Below are 15094 nucleotides of genomic sequence, written 5' to 3'. Positions count from 1 at the left end.
CTGCCAAAAGAAGGGAGAGTAAAAGATCGTAAATCCGAAGGGAGGGAATTGAGTTAGAAAGAGACAACAATGGGGACACAGAAACAGCGACAGATAGAGGAGGTGTAGTAGATCAAGATGGTAGGGAGACCATGCAAAGGCGGAGGCCGAGGATAACGATTAGTAGGGTAAAGAAAAGGCAGAAGGTTATACGGGCGAAAATGGGTAAAAAGCATAAGAGCGTTTTTTTGAGGGCGTCGAAGAATGCGATTGCGGGCTGAATGATGGTAGTCGTGAATGGACGTTCCTAATTGACGCTTCGAGCGAGTTTCTATGTGCGGAACGACATTGTAAGCAAACAAGCAGAAGAGGAAAAAGAAAAGAAAAAGTCGCGACTCACCATGTTCTTTCTCGCTTCTTTCTTCGGCGAGAAGTACTGATGACATTCGTGAGCGTGACGGAACCATGGAGTAGGTCCTTTTCCGGCAGAGTTTGAAGAACCTTTGTGGTTTTGATAAGGTTTCCACTGCGAAACGACATCGAGGAAATGGAGTGAGCTCGAGCAGATTGAACGAGCGAGACAGTGGGAGGAACTCACCTCGCCACACATGTGACACAGTCCCTGACACTTTGAAGTTTCGGCGTCTAAGCGAGTTTCGAGGGGAGGAAGGAAATAATGCTGTCGAGAGGGAGGAAATGAACAATCAGCGAGTGAACGAATGATGAAGAGAGGAACGAAGCAGAACTCACTCCACTGCTCGAACTGATACCGTGCTGGAATTGACGATGGTACCAGAAAGCGGAATTCTTCAACTGTAACCATTTTCCGTTTCCCGGACACAGCGCACACCGACCTTCCTTGTCCTTGCCTTCTTGTCGGACCCAGAGCGGTGTGTACTGATCTTCCTCGAACCGAAGATCCTGTGTTCGAGGGAGGAGTCGATCAGGGACTTCGAAGTCGGCTTGAGGAGGTCGACGATGACAGATTGTGAAATTATCGATCGGGTAATTCGGATCCATGAACGCGGTTCCTCCTCCTCCTCCTGCTCCGACTTCCACACTCTCTACCACTACGGATCCTCGTCGTCCATTCGAGCCAGAAGAAGGAGCGGCCGACGGAGGAGGATGAGGTAATTCACCGGGAGGTTCAATCGGAGGCGAAACGGGAGGAGGACCACCAATCGGGTGACCGTGCTTGTAAGGAGATCCGATCGGCGAGTCGAGGAGATTAGGAGGAGGGTTGTCGAGGAAAGCCGGCGAATTGAAGGAAACGCCGGTGTAAGATCCGTTACGAACGAGTGCGGGCGCGCTAGTCGGTGTTCGAGGTTGTGGGTGTTGCGGTAACGGAATCGGTTGAGAGGAAGGATATGAAGAAGCTGAACCGTGCTCGTAATGCTGATACGAGGGTGAATTCGAATGGTGAGAATGAACGGTATCGAAGGGTAACGACGAAGCTGGTAGAGGAAGTCCCGAGAGGTGGAGTTCTGAAGCTGCCTCGCGACGACTGCCGAGTGAAGGTGAAGGAGCTCCTCCAGAACTTCCACCGATACTGCTCATGCGTCGTTTCTTGATAGATTCGTATCCGTCGTGAGGAGGGAGGAGATCGAGAGAAGGCGAAGGAGGGTAGGCGGGGAGCTGATGATCACGATGATGTTGTTGCTGCTGAGCCTGGTGATCGAAATGATGCTGAGGTTGCTGATGCGGGAAGAATGGAAGGAAGACTTGACGGGCTTCGTCGATATCGTAAACTCCGCCTCGAGGAGAAGTCGCTCGAGCTGATTCGGGTCGGAAATCGTAGGCCGACTTCGGAGGATCCGGTAGACCGAAATGAGAGCCGTAAGGAGCGGCACTCGGTACGCTTCCGACGAATGAAGAAGAGTGGGGTCGAGGAGAGAGAGCCCGGTCGCCTTCGATACTGTCGTGCGATACCGAGAGTCGTTTACCGTGTCGGTTCATTTCGAAGGGATGACCGGGAGTCGAAGATCCAGACGAAGATTGGTAGCTCGGACCACTGATCGAATGTCGAGAGATCGGAGGAGGACCGCCGTGGTACATGTCCGGGAAAGGGTAACCTCCGACTTGTTGCGGAGGATGCGAATGAACGTAACGAGGATCTCCAGCGACGTCTTCAGCGAGGTAAGGAGTTTCGACGAAGGAACTGCGTGAAGTCGAAGGTGAAGTCGAACCATCCGTCAAACTCGGCGCTGTACTCGACCAGCCTGGAGAACCAGGTTGAGGGTGTCGACGAAGGCGACGAATCGGGAGAGAGTCTGCTCGTTCGAGAGGGTACGGTAGCGAACTACGATGTGTTTGATGACCGGCTGAAGTTTCGTAAAATCTTGAAGAAGCAGCGAAAGTCAAAGGTTCGCTTTCCCGGCGACTTGAAGGATAAACCTGAGTAAATGAATTCTTGCGTCAGTTAAGTTGCTTCATCTGATCGGAAGAAGGAAAAGAGATGAAAACTTACGTAGCTGCCGTTGTTCATCGCCCACTGTTCTGCAGCTTGACGAGGATCTGCATCTAACCGAGTTTCTTCCAACGTTCCACGAATGTCGCTCGTCGTCGAGTAAGATCTCCGTAACGAGTCGAGTGCTTCGTCTGAATTGCCGTACGAGCTAAACGAGGTTCGAAGCGAAGAAGGCTGAGATCCGGAATTGCGAAAGTCGAACGTCCGAGGTGAAGATTGGAACGCGAGAGACAAGCCGGACGAAGATGGAGGGAGAGAAGAAGGAGGAGCGGGAGGAGGATTCGGGAGCGAGAGGGCATGTTCGAGCGATGGTTCGTGAGAGTGATGACCCGACGACGATCCACCTCCCGAATTCGAATGAGAGTGATCAGAATTCTCATATCCTCCGACTTGACCTCCTTGGGACAACGGACTCGGAGGGGAAGGTGGTTGATCGACTGGAGCTTCTCCCGAATTGACCCAGTGATCGAGACCTGGGGTGGGTCGAGGCTGAGATTGCGTCTGCATTCTTTCGAACTGAACCTGAGCTGACGATCAGCGGATGGCGAGTAGTCGAGAGAAAGGAAGTTGGTCGAAGCCGGGGAGGAAGGAGGGAGGAGATTCGGAAAGGATGAGGGAGAGAGGAGGAGGACGAGGAGGGGACTTTGAGAACGTGGGAAGGACGAGCGAAACCGAAAGAGAGGTTGCAAGCCGAGACGAATAGAGTTGAACGATTGAGAGTAGATCGAGGTATGAGAGGGGTTCAGAGGTGACGGCTTCGAGATAAGGTGGTTCCTCCTAATGAGTTCAAGTCCTGCCTGTCCTTGTTGCCAAAACTGTCGAATTCCTGCGATCGCCTATGGACACAGAGAGAGAGAGGAAAGAGGATGTGATTGTGAGACGGCGAGGTTGAAGATGCGCGCAAAGGAAGGAGAGGTCGAAAGTCGAGATGATGTGGAAGAATGAAATCTTTCAACGTCGACGTTCAAGATAGTGGGAGGGAGAGGGGTAAAGAGAGAGAGGGAGGGAACTTACGAGGGTAGCTGGCTAGGGGAGGTTGCTGGAAAGGATCGTCACAGCTCGGAGAATTCGAGCACTCCGTATGACAGCAAAGAGAGAGTTCTCCCTCCTACAGGCGCAGGAGATTCAACCTCTCAAGTCGAACCTCGGACTTCGGAAGCGATTCAGGGACGAGGTACCTCCTCCCCTCCTCCTTTTCATTTCTCTCAATTTGTGCAGACAACTTTAATAGTCGCTGCCTTTCCGTACCGGTTGGCCTTCGTGGAATCCAGTCTCTGATTCGCGAGACCTAGCCTAGACTTGAGCATGCAATCAGGCATGCTCAAGTCTACCTGATTGCATGCTCAAGTCTAGGCTCACCTGACCACTCACTCTGGACGGAGGTAGATTCGATCAAGGTGTCTAGTCCTGCTCGGAGCGTCAAGCTCACTGCGTTTCGACCCAACTTGACTTCGCGCGATTTGGGGTTAGCAATCATCTCCTACCCGAGGCAATACAGAATCCAACTCCGAGTTGTAACGTGAAATTGTGAAATTGTGACACTGAACAGCCAACGAGGCTCTTTCGGAAGCGAAGCAAGCTCGAGACCTTTCGTTCTTTTCCTCCCTTCCTTTCTCGTTTACAGCAGCTGAAGAATACACTGTCGGCGTTCCCAATGACAGGGAGTTGCTCGGGCCCACTAGTAGCGCCGAACCTGCCAATTCTCTCGGAGCAAACTTCGCCGCGAAGGAGAAAAATTGCGTGTGAACAAAGCGGGATTAGGACAACAAAGCTGATCGAGGAGACAGCTGGGAGGGAGGGAGAGGCTCTACCCGAACGAGGGAACCTAGAGCTCACTGAAGAAAGCCGTATCGAAGGCGTGCGCTGACGCAATGACAAAGAGAGAGAACTGATCGGCGCCGGCCCAAACGAAAGAAAGAATGAATACCACCCTGCAATGCGCGAAATCACCCTTTCCAACCAAGTTCGGCGACTCGTCCTCATAATGAAAGAGCTACAGTGGTCCCGCTCAAGGCCGAGAGGTTCGTCGTTAACGTTGGAAGTGTCCTCGCAACTCGGAAAGTTCGTGAGAGGGGAAATTCTGATTTCAGCCGCCTTCGTTAATCGCGCAAAAGCTTCGACGACTACACAGTAGTCAGAGAATCGACAGAAAGTGGAAGATCGCAGGAGCGGAAGAAGAAGCCGTTGAGCACGAGGCGGTTTCCAGAGTCTAACCTCGTTTTCACTTTTTTGTTCTTCCGTCTTCTTGAGCCCAACATTGTGACCTTCGGACACGCGAACTCGGTGAAGACGGCAATAGATAGCAGTACAGTACAGAGGAGTACAGTAGCTACATAAAGTAAGGTAGATTAGAGCCACTTGCGCACGCTTTCCTGAGTAGCAAGTTTCAGAGGTATGCCAAGGCAATGACCCTGTCGTTTTTCGTGGAACACTTCTCAGTACCTTTGAACATCGCCAAAATGAAAGCAACTTGGAGCTTTTTCTTATCAAGCTCGGTCTGTGTCATCAAAATTTCGCGAATGTCAAAGTCCTGCAGTTCATTGTGCTGTAGTGGTCAACATCTGTACCGTACGTACATAGGCTTCGTCGAGAACATACAGGACAGCAGAGATGAGATAAAGTTACGATGGTGAACTTCCTTCTCGAAGTCGACTTCTAGCTCATAGAAGCGTCGAAGAAGATCGTGCAGGAGAGAGCGAACCGTGCGGCCTGCAAAACAGTCGCGGACCGCGCTTTGAAAAGGAACGACGAAAGAAAAACACGAAATCTTCTAGTGTGAAAAGTGATATTGTGGTTCCTTCTTATTCCTCTTCTTCTGGGTACTGTCGTCGCCCTCCTTCATCGTTCGTCAACCTGAACCGAGGCGAGAGGCGATGGGGCGAGATGCGAGGCGCGAAGACTCGTAAGTGCGGTAGGCCCCTTCATCGATTGAACGTGGCCTCGACAATTTGGTCTCGCGCGAGCCTGAGTCCTTCATTTAGTATATACGAGCGAGACGAAATCCCGAGCCAGTCCTGCAAGTATTCAGCTCGTATAGAACCACTTGTTGGAAGTCGCCGTTCGAGAGGAAAAAAAAGGTGACGGAAAAGAAAAAACGAGCATTGATGCGGTCACTCACGAGAGATTCCCATGCGCACGCGAAAGACGTCGAGTAGCAATGGTGCCGTAGTCGAAGACATTAAGCGAGGAAGCGAAAATTACGAGACTCCGCTAAGAATGCGATTACTCCGACTCTTCACTATCCTCCGTATCTTCCCGATCATCTCCCCCTGCTCCGACTACCAACCCTCCATAGTAAGCAGTTACCGCTTTCAACTTCCCACTCATCCATTCCTCTTCGACCTCGACCCGCTCTCGTTTCCCTCCCACACTTTCTCCCGGTTTCAGCGGTGAAAGGTTCGCTACCTCGATCAGGTCGACGTTCCGAGGGAGGTAGTAGGCGATGTGAGGTGTAACTTGAGAAGCGAGGTTCAAGAGCTCTGCTCCATGTAAGGGCGCGAGGGCCGAGAGAGGATAGGCGGGAGGAGAAACATCGTTGGAAGAAGAGGAATCGAGCTGAGGTGTCGGAGTAGGAGGGACGTCTTGAATTGCTGCTATCCTTCGTTTCTTCGTTGTTGGCGTATCAATCGCGGAGGAGGGAGTCGAAGTGCCGAGAGTTTGATAGCTGATCCCTCCCCAGGGAGGTGAGAGGAAAATGACTTCGATCTCGTCTTCTTTCCGAATCTCGCCTCGTTCCGTCTGCTTGATGTACTCCTTCGTCCAGGTAACCCAGTCTGCGTGAATGAACGTGATCCGATCTGCGACTCCGTAAATTTCCGCGTTCCTCTTCGCGCAAGCCAAACGTACTTTCGAGGTATCGAATGCAATCACTAGTTTCGCGAGCGTATCATCATCAGTTACGCTTCATGCATACAGTTTGTCGCGAGCTTACCTTTCTCGCAAGTGAAAGCGAAACTGATTGCGTTTCCGCCAACTCCACAAAAAGCGTCCACGATCACTCCACTCCGACCTGTACAACGACGAGTCAGCGTGATACGTCCGAAGGGAAATCGAGATTGACGTACACCTCTCTGCAATTTGTATAGCAATATTCTCGGGGGTGACTGAATACCATCCTTCGCGATCCATTTCGCATCCTTCATCAAACCTCGAAAACAGGCGATATCGCTGAGCCCAATCTATCGCACACACCCATTCCCCGTGAGCTTATTTCGAGGACTAGGAAAGAGAAGAGAGCGACTTACATTTTTCCAATTCTCGCGGCAGATTCTCCTCTGAATACCTCGTCACGACTCCAAACCTCGTTCCAGCTCGTTCATCCCATTCTACCTCCTCGCGTTCATTATCCTCTTCCGACCTCGCACGTTTCTTCCCCTTGCCCTTCGGATCTGAATGAGTCGAGAGTACCGGAATCGGTTGAGTCGGAATCAGATGTTCTGGCGAAGGTTCGGGTAGCTCTTCACCGCGCTCCTGGGCAATGATAGACAGGTATGGATTCACTCCTGTCGGTACTCGAGGGGTCTCAGTCGTCGTTGAGCTGGAATAAGAGGATTGAGATGAAGTCGAAGATGAAGGGATGATCGTCTTGACGGGATTGATCAAGCCTCGGACGATAGGTGAATTCAGGATCGAGTTGTGCTTTCTGCCAGGTCGCATCATTCCGAGTCGAGATAGGCAGAGTTGAGCTGAAATCGGAATTTCGCAAAGATGTGGATTTGGTTCACTCGCGTTTCGACAATTCCCGCATGCTCATTGTGCAAACTGACCAGAATCGCGGAGCTCTACTCTGGGAACGAGAGACGGCGTCCGAATCGCACTTGCGCTCGAACATGGGTACATCGAGCTCTCTCATTTCGTCAGATCGTGCGATATTCTGACCCTATCGAGTCTTTACAGTACAGACGACAGAGCGGTCACGACCCTAGTGACGAAGGTGCGCGAATCCTCTTCCCGTTGAATCGACATCACCTCGAGATCTCCTTGTTCCCGCTCGTAATCCTTTCCAAACCCTCCTTCAACCACTTCTCGACTCGATCCCGACCAATTCTCCCTTCCGAATCGAACACTTCTCCAACGTGTTTGTGCAAGACGAGAGTTTCTTGATGAAGGAGAGATTTGTTCGCGTTTGCGGAATGGGTGTAGTTCAGAGTGAAAGTGTACAAGGGGTATCGCTGTTCTGGAATTGTGGAGTCGGAACTGGAGGCTGAAGAAGCGGCAGTGGGAGAGGGAGGAGAGGAAGCGAGAAGGGAGAGGGGAAACGGGATCCAGGAAGATTGAGTCGAATTTGAGGGGGATGAGCTCGCGATTGATGAGATTTCGAGTAGTTCCGTCGTGATCTGCAGGTTCACAATCAAGGAATTCGACTTCAGTTCAATCCTCAATACGAGATCGAGTGCGGAAGTAGAACTCACTCGTGAAGCGATAGTTCGACGTTTTCCGACCCAAATGATGTTCTTCTCAAAGTAGGTGACATAGAGCGCTAGTATTGTATTCAGTACGACATATCTAACTCGTCCCGAATACGGAGGAGAGGTCAGCGGCGAGCTCATTGATCACAGAGCATAGAGGGGAAAAAGGTCAACCCACAAAACTACCCCGAGTGCGACCCAGCTTTTCGTTCCCTGGAAATCGTCCATCTTGTATGCGTAGTAAGTTGTTCCGAGTGCTATCACGACCGAACTCCAACCCAATGAAAGCCTCACGTCTTCGTGTTGATGCGAAACTTGGAAATTGTGTCGAGGTAAAGAGAAGAACTGGTTCGTGGTTCCGGCGCACGGTCAGCTCAGGGACAAGGATAGGTGTCTAAAGCACGTATCAAGGGAGATAACTAACTTCTTTGACGGTATCATCGAGAGCAGTCTTGAGTTCGACAAGGGAAGAAGGGTTGACCTTGATCACCTCGAGCTGTGGTAGCCATCTGTCTTCATTCTGTACGGCATTCTCGTTGGCTGCGAGTTGTTCTACCTCCGGGTCTTCAGCTGTTTGGAGAGAGCATGAAAGTTGAGCGACGTGGTTTGCGTGTGAACGGAATCGAAGTGAGAAGACTTACGGAGGGTCGTTGCGGGCTCTTTGCCTTTACTCGTGACTGATTTCTTGCCCATTCTGGGAGTTTGGCGATAGAGGAGTGAGGGTAAAGAAGCGAAATTCGATTTTCGAACATCTTGATCTCCTTAACTTTCCCTCGTCATGGGCGCGAATGGATCGACTCCGGGAAGGGCAGGCGGTGGAACTGGTGGACCGTTGGATCACTACGAAGGTGAGTCTCGTCTACCTCTTAGCGAAGTTCCGGCATTTTTCGCTCAACACTAATTTCTGCTATCTTCACAGTGCTCGGGATCGAACGTACTGCCTCTGCTATCGAGATCAAGAAAGCGTAAGTCATTTTAGAATCAGACCGGCCATCTGCGAGATGAGTGAATTCGAGGGAAAGACCCTCACTTCAGCAGCAAACTCTCTCTTCCGATCTCCTGTCAGTACCTTGAGCTCACTCTGTCGTTCGCACTGTCCAGTTTCCGGTCCCTCGCATTACGGGAACACCCGGACAAAAACCCAAACGACGTCGAAGGAGCGACTCTACGATTCAGCCGAATTCAAGAAGCGTATGAAGTTTTGAGCGACGATCAAGAGCGAGCTTGGTACGACGACCATGTCGACGATATCCTTAACGGAAACAACCAAGGGAACGATGGAGCGACTACCGAAGCCGACATGAACTACTTCGATCAAGTACGAAGAGGTCAAACGAAACCTCCTTCGAAACCGACCCAAGGCAGAAGACCCGACAAAGGGTTACAGGTTCAACACTTGATGAAGTTCTTCAGCACTTCCGCTTGGAACGGATACAATGACTCGCCCACCGTGAGTGATTCTTGCTCGCTTTTGACTTCGATTCCGCGTGCTGATGATCTCTCGACATCGTTTCGATTCAGGGTTTCTTCACGACCTTCAACACCTTGTTCTCTCTCATCTCAGCGGACGAAGTTTCCTGGTCCTCTCCTTACCTCTACCCTTCTTTCGGCGATTCCAATCCCCCTTCAACTCCCGAAGCGACCTCAGATCTCCGTCGATTCTACCAAACTTGGCTTAATTTCTCTACCGAGAAGGACTTCAGCTGGAAAGATAGTTATCGAATCGAGGAAGGGATGCCGAGGTACATGAGAAGAGATATCGAGAAGGAGAATCAGAGGTTGAGACAACAGGAAAAACGAGAATATAACGAGACTGTGCGAGTGAGTACCTCTTTCTCCTCTCGCTACACCGATACGCCTGAGCTATACTGACAGGGGATTGAGTAGAATTTGGTCTTATTCATCCGAAGACGGGATCCGAGATACGTTTCAACTTCGAATCCTTCGGCTCAAGCTTCAGCGGCAGCCGAAATCAAAGCTTCTTTAGCGGCCGCCTCGAAAGCTCGAGCGCTAGAACGAGAACAAGCCGCCGCCGATTATCAAGCCCAATTGCAAGATTGGGAGAAAGGCGAGAAACAAGGTTTGGAGAACGTTTTGAGGGAATGGGAGGAAGGGAGTGAACTTGATGATGACGAGGGAGCAGGAGGAAACGGGGAGGATGGAGAAGAGGAAGAGTTGGAGAGAGTGTGGTGTGAGGCTTGTAGTAAAGGATATAGGAGTGGAGGAGCTTGGGAAGATCACGAGCGAAGCCGGAAACATCTGAAGAATGTCGATCGGTGAGCCCTCTGCCTCTTGCTTGTAAACTAGGTCGTGCATACTGATTCATCTTGATTCGCGCTCAGGCTGATCAAAGAAATGCAAGCAGAAGATGAAGCGCTCGGTTTAGACTCGACCGAACCACCACCTCCCTTGTTCACGACTCCTCCAATCGCATCCTCGTCTCGTTCTCCTTCTCCGACTCCCTCAGCTCAGCTAGACATCGATCTCGCAGACCTCTCGCTCGATGAAGAGGATACGCCGGCGCCGAAGAGCAAAAAGAACAAGAAGAAGAAGAAGAACGTCCTCAGCTCTGTCCCTGTCTCGGACGATGAAGAGTTCGATGTCGAGGACGAAACAGCAGGGGAACAAGCGGAGGTGGAGCCAGAAGAGTTGGCGACTCAGAGGAAGAATCAAAGAAAGAAGGGGAAAGGCAAGAAAGCGTTACCATCGACAGGATTAGATATAGACCAAGTAGACGACGACGTCGGAGGAGAGATGAGAACTCCCGGGCCGGAAAGTCTCGAAGGCGAAGATGATATTTTTGGAGGAGGAGGAGGAAAACGAGGAAAGAAAGGGAAACGACGGGCAGCGGCTGGGAACAAAAGTGGCAGCGCTACACCAGCAACACTAGAGACTGTTCAACCTGAAGATCAAGCGGACTCGGCGCCAATAGAGGAGGAAGAGATGAGTAAGAAGGATAAACGTCGAGCTCGCGAAGCAGCGAAGAAGGAAGCTGCGTCGAAAGGGGTCGGGAGTGAAGTTGTGAGTTAATCAGGCATACTCTTGTCGCGAAAGGTTGAAGCTGATGGACTCGTTCCGCCGAACAGAGCTGTAACGTTTGTCAAGAAGTTTTCGCTTCGAGGTCAAAACTCTTCGCCCACATCAACGACACAGGACATGCATTGGCTGAAGGAGCAGTATCAGGGGGTAAGAAGAAGAAAGGAAAACGGTAGTAGCTTATCATGTCGTCGTTGGCTCACAAACGTTATTTCGCAACATTCGTCGTTTTTCGTTCTCAAGTCACCTTCTTCTTCTCTCCCACCCAATGACCGCACTTCCTTCGCTCGCTCCGGTCGTCTTTCTCTACCTTTCTCGCTACAGGACGTCAGACTGACATATAGAGATTCAGAATTCTCAATGAGATTTGAATTCGAACCGTTGATCAATTCCAGAATACGGAACACGATAGAATCAGGAAAGGGGCGTGTCGAACCGCACTAGTCGTCAAACCGAGTCGTTCTCTCTCTCCGCCGTCGTCGATCACTACAGCACAATGGGGAGCGAGAGAGTTTAAGAAAACACTCACGAAAGTGAAAACCGAGAGATAAATTCGGAATCTTTTTGCAGTTGTAAGCGGGCGAGCCTTTTCTCGACCGTGATCGACCATTCTACGTCGTTTTGGACTACTAGGAAGAGCTCGAAAGCGTCAACACTTACGACAACTTTGTGTGTTCGAAATTCGAGTCCGCTTACTGTAAAGTCTCGGCCCTGTCCAAGCAGTTTCCCGTTCTCACCCCCTCGCCGCAAACGGATATCACCCTCGCACTGCTCAGCATACGACACGGTAGTTCAGCAGTCGTTACATCTGTCTAGCCGTCCACCCGTCACGACAGCACAGAAGTTGAATCGGTGATCGACATCGAATCTCATTGGGTCAGTCTCATCACGCTCGCCTCCTCCTCCCCCTTCGGCCTATTAGTTCAGCGCCGTCACCCGTCGTGTTGTAAGATACTGACTCGGTGTGGTCCAACTCGTCAAGACCGTCCTCATCGCTTGATCACAAAGCGGTACCCTTTCAGCTTATTCGAATTCGGACTCTTCTCCTTCCCTCTCTCGCCCTTATCCCTCGACGCCAGCTACCGACCATGTCCTGTTAAATACCTTCGGGTTCCATCCGTTCCGATTCACCCAGTCACGACTTTCTCCTCCCAGCAAACACCGAGTCAAACTCCACTCTTCCCCCCTCTTTTCCCACTTTCCCTTCTCCCCTCTGATCGCCACCACATCTCTCTCTCTCGGCTTCTTCCCTGAACGATGAGAGAATCAAACTTCAACTTCACAGCACATAATCGAGCATGTGTTTGTATCACATCTTCTTTGTATGATCGACGAGGTCAGTCTCTCCTCTTCTTCCCCTTGTTTTGATTGCTGCGGATTCGAATTACGAGTCCTCGACAACAACAACATCAACAACAACATTCTCGTGCTGGAACTATACAATCAGGGGATGGATCAGCTACTGTGAGAAGACTGAAGAGGGATCGAGGGGACTCGTCAGCGTTGTGGCAGAAATCGATGTATCAGCAAAATGGATTCCTCGCTCGTTCAAGATTAGCTGACTCGTTTCACTGCTCGTCTCCCCACAGCACTCGACGCACCGGCCGCTTCTCTTCCACTCGTCAACTCTCTCACCCATCTCTCCTACCTGACCGCGACTTCGGCTCGAATTCGTGAATCTCTCTCTTCCGACGGTGGACTCGAACGACTCGTCCGTATCCTCGAGAACTGCGCGAACCCGACAGCTCTACCAGCATCTCTCGCCGACTACAAAGGGAAGGGAAAGGCCTTGCCGAAACCGAGGAAAGCTCGAACGAGTCCGTTCAAAGCTTTCGCAGAATACGACCTCCTTCCCTCGCTCGAAGATCTCAGAGAGCTTCAGTCACTAGGGGGAGGAGGAGGAGCAAGCACTTCGAACCCTCTGGACTCGATCCTCCCGTCTCTCCCTCAAGGCGTTTCCCTCCCGCCAAGTCTTCTCCTTCCTCCTTCGCTCAAATCTCGACACCTCCTCTGCACCTATACTCTTGCGTTTCAATGCATTGTTAATATCGGAGTACGAGGTAGCGAAGCGATTAGGACTCGAGTGGTCGAAGCCGGAGCTTTACAAGTCGTCGTTCACGTTCTCGAACGCTACCTCGAAGAGATTGAACGGAAACGGGTCAAGAATCAGGTCGAATGGCAAAAGGCGGAACAGGCTAGGGTCGCACAACTACAGTTGTCGCAGGTACAAGCTATGATGGAAGGTCAAGAACAACTCCTCGAGCATGAAGCGAACGAAGATCGAGATCGAACCGTAATCGTCGTCGACACTTCAGTTTCCCCCGTCGTTAACTCGCAACCTTCTCCGACAAGACCCCGTCTCACTCGGATCAATATCGTCGCCGCTTCTTCGTCGGCAGGGGCAGAGGCGCTCGCTCCTCCTTCACGGGTTCAAACTCCCGATACGGTCATCTCGAACGACGACGCTTCCCTTACTGGAGACGACAACGGATCTTCCTCGGGACAAGAGACGGAAGAGGTTACCATGTCGATTGTCACCTCGTCGAGCGCGGAGGAACAAGTCGCCGCGAGATTATCGATCAAGGCCGAAGGATCTCGAGACAGCAACGATGAGGAACTCGCACCAGTCTCCTCAGTGACGGACGATAATGGCGACGTTACGATGAGCGGACCTTCATCACCGGTCGAAGAACGGTCGGAAGCTGAAGTCGAAGCGCAAAGTGGTCGCGAAGAAGAATCGGAACACCGAGAACCGACTCCTCGAAGCACCGTTCAACCAAACCTCCTCCCGGCTCCTACCGCTATTCATCGAACACCTCGCACGACGAACGACTCGAGAGGTCCTCGTCGCACTCATCACGTCCCGACTCCCTCTGTTCCCCATAGTACTCTCGCATCTCCGACGACAACGACGACATCGACGAGCGAACCTATCGAGGGACAACTACATTTCCGAGACGAAGATGTCCTCCTCGCTCTTCAGCTGCTCGCCTACTTGAGCAAATACCCTCACGTCCGAAATGTGTTCCATTCTCCCTCAACTTCGTCTTTGACCGCCTGCGATGACTCCGACTGCGACGAATCTGATCATCACTCTCACTCTCACTCCCATCCTCATCCTCATTCTCACTCTCTACCGCACACTCGCCTACATTCGATCAACATCTTTTCGCTCGTCGAACTCTTCACGCACCGACCTCCCTCCGATGACCCTTTCACTCCTCGTCTCTCGCCCGAAGTTCAATACTGGGCTTGTACGATCATGCGCAACGCATGTAGGAAGGACGAACAGCGAGGAGGGATTAGGCAGTGTGCAAACATGAATTGCGGGAGGTGGGAAGCTTACGCGAGGGAGTTTGCAAAGTGTCGTCGATGTAGGAGAGCGAAATACTGCTCGGTACGTTCTTCATTCCCATCCCGTCGTTGTCTCGTTCGATCAATCCCTGATGAACCCTATTTCGAGTCGTCGAATAGAAAGCGTGTCAATCCGCGAGTTGGGGCAACGGACACAAATTTTGGTGTCACAAACAAGGATCCGATGAACGATCAAGCCGCAGACGAACGAACGATCAAGACTCCTCAGCTGCTGCTGCTGGTGCCGTTGACTCGACCGAGATTTCGACTCCGACAAACGCTTCTTCTCCTCCGGTACCTCATCCCGCAGCGCATCGGAGACGCCATCGACGAACAGTCGAAGGGGACGAAGACGACGAGGACGATCTCCCTGCTCCTACTCGCGTCGTGTCAGTCACCGGTCCCGGAGGAGTTCCTACCGTTCGAAATCGTTCGGGAACGATCACGGCTCAAGATCATCAACATCCTCTCGTTCAACCTGGCCCTCTGCCCGGAATGGAAGGACAAGTCGAGGGAGGTATGCCGTTGACGATCGATGAGGATCAGATCGCGAGGGAGATGATGTCCATGGGAGATCAAGAAGGAGTCAGAATTCAAGACGCTTGAAAACCACCCTTCCTTTTCCTCTCTCGTTCGACTCCCCATCGTCTCCTTCCCCTTCGTCACCTTCAAAACACTTCCTTCCGCTTACCCTCTTCGCACTTTGTCTCCCATTCACACTTTCTGTGTCGTCGTTCTAAAACCCTTTTCGCAAACCATTCCCTCTTTCTAATCTCGCTTTCTTTCCCTCTCAGTTCATCGCATGTGTTTCTCATTCCGGTCTCTTCTTCTTCCTCTTCTCTCATGTTGC

General features: G+C 51.6%; 5 protein-coding genes across 5 annotated transcripts; 2 read left to right on the top strand and 3 right to left on the bottom strand.

Annotated features, from left to right (window-relative positions):
* Positions 1–286: 286 nt before the first annotated feature.
* On the bottom strand, positions 287–2953 carry JCM6883_001334 (DUF4451 domain-containing protein; the record flags this gene model as incomplete). The annotated part of the gene is made up of 5 exons (XM_076631187.1): positions 287–310; positions 380–505; positions 578–658; positions 730–2373; positions 2447–2953. The coding sequence occupies 5 exons, from the start codon at positions 2951–2953 to the stop codon at positions 287–289; spliced, it is 2382 nt and encodes a 793-aa protein (XP_076488766.1).
* A 2715-nt stretch (positions 2954–5668) lies between these two features.
* Positions 5669–7105, bottom strand: TGS1 (RNA methyltransferase; the record flags this gene model as incomplete). The annotated part of the gene is made up of 4 exons (XM_076631186.1): positions 5669–6315; positions 6378–6455; positions 6511–6624; positions 6691–7105. 4 exons carry the CDS (start codon positions 7103–7105, stop codon positions 5669–5671), a joined length of 1254 nt encoding a protein of 417 aa, XP_076488765.1.
* Positions 7106–7410: 305 nt separating this feature from the next.
* On the bottom strand, positions 7411–8547 carry JCM6883_001332 (signal peptidase complex subunit 2; the record flags this gene model as incomplete). Its single annotated transcript, XM_076631185.1, has 5 exons — positions 7411–7782; positions 7858–7951; positions 8033–8199; positions 8279–8424; positions 8496–8547. 5 exons carry the CDS (start codon positions 8545–8547, stop codon positions 7411–7413), a joined length of 831 nt encoding a protein of 276 aa, XP_076488764.1.
* Positions 8548–8632: 85 nt separating this feature from the next.
* Positions 8633–11066, top strand: JJJ1 (Jjj1p; the record flags this gene model as incomplete). Its single annotated transcript, XM_076631184.1, has 7 exons — positions 8633–8702; positions 8774–8819; positions 8956–9304; positions 9376–9675; positions 9742–10130; positions 10197–10875; positions 10941–11066. 7 exons carry the CDS (start codon positions 8633–8635, stop codon positions 11064–11066), a joined length of 1959 nt encoding a protein of 652 aa, XP_076488763.1.
* Positions 11067–12147: 1081 nt separating this feature from the next.
* On the top strand, positions 12148–14850 carry MUB1 (MYND-type zinc finger protein MUB1; the record flags this gene model as incomplete). The annotated part of the gene is made up of 3 exons (XM_076631183.1): positions 12148–12226; positions 12480–14287; positions 14365–14850. The coding sequence occupies 3 exons, from the start codon at positions 12148–12150 to the stop codon at positions 14848–14850; spliced, it is 2373 nt and encodes a 790-aa protein (XP_076488762.1).
* Between the last annotated feature and the right edge of the window lie 244 nt (positions 14851–15094).

Source organism: Sporobolomyces salmoneus, assembly GCF_050403485.1.
Source record: "Sporobolomyces salmoneus JCM6883 DNA, S_salmoneus_JCM6883_v1_ctg15, whole genome shotgun sequence".
Lineage (NCBI taxonomy): Eukaryota > Fungi > Basidiomycota > Microbotryomycetes > Sporidiobolales > Sporidiobolaceae > Sporobolomyces > Sporobolomyces salmoneus.
The sequence above is the reverse complement of the archived record's forward strand: the minus strand, read 5'-3'. Positions and strand labels throughout refer to the sequence as shown.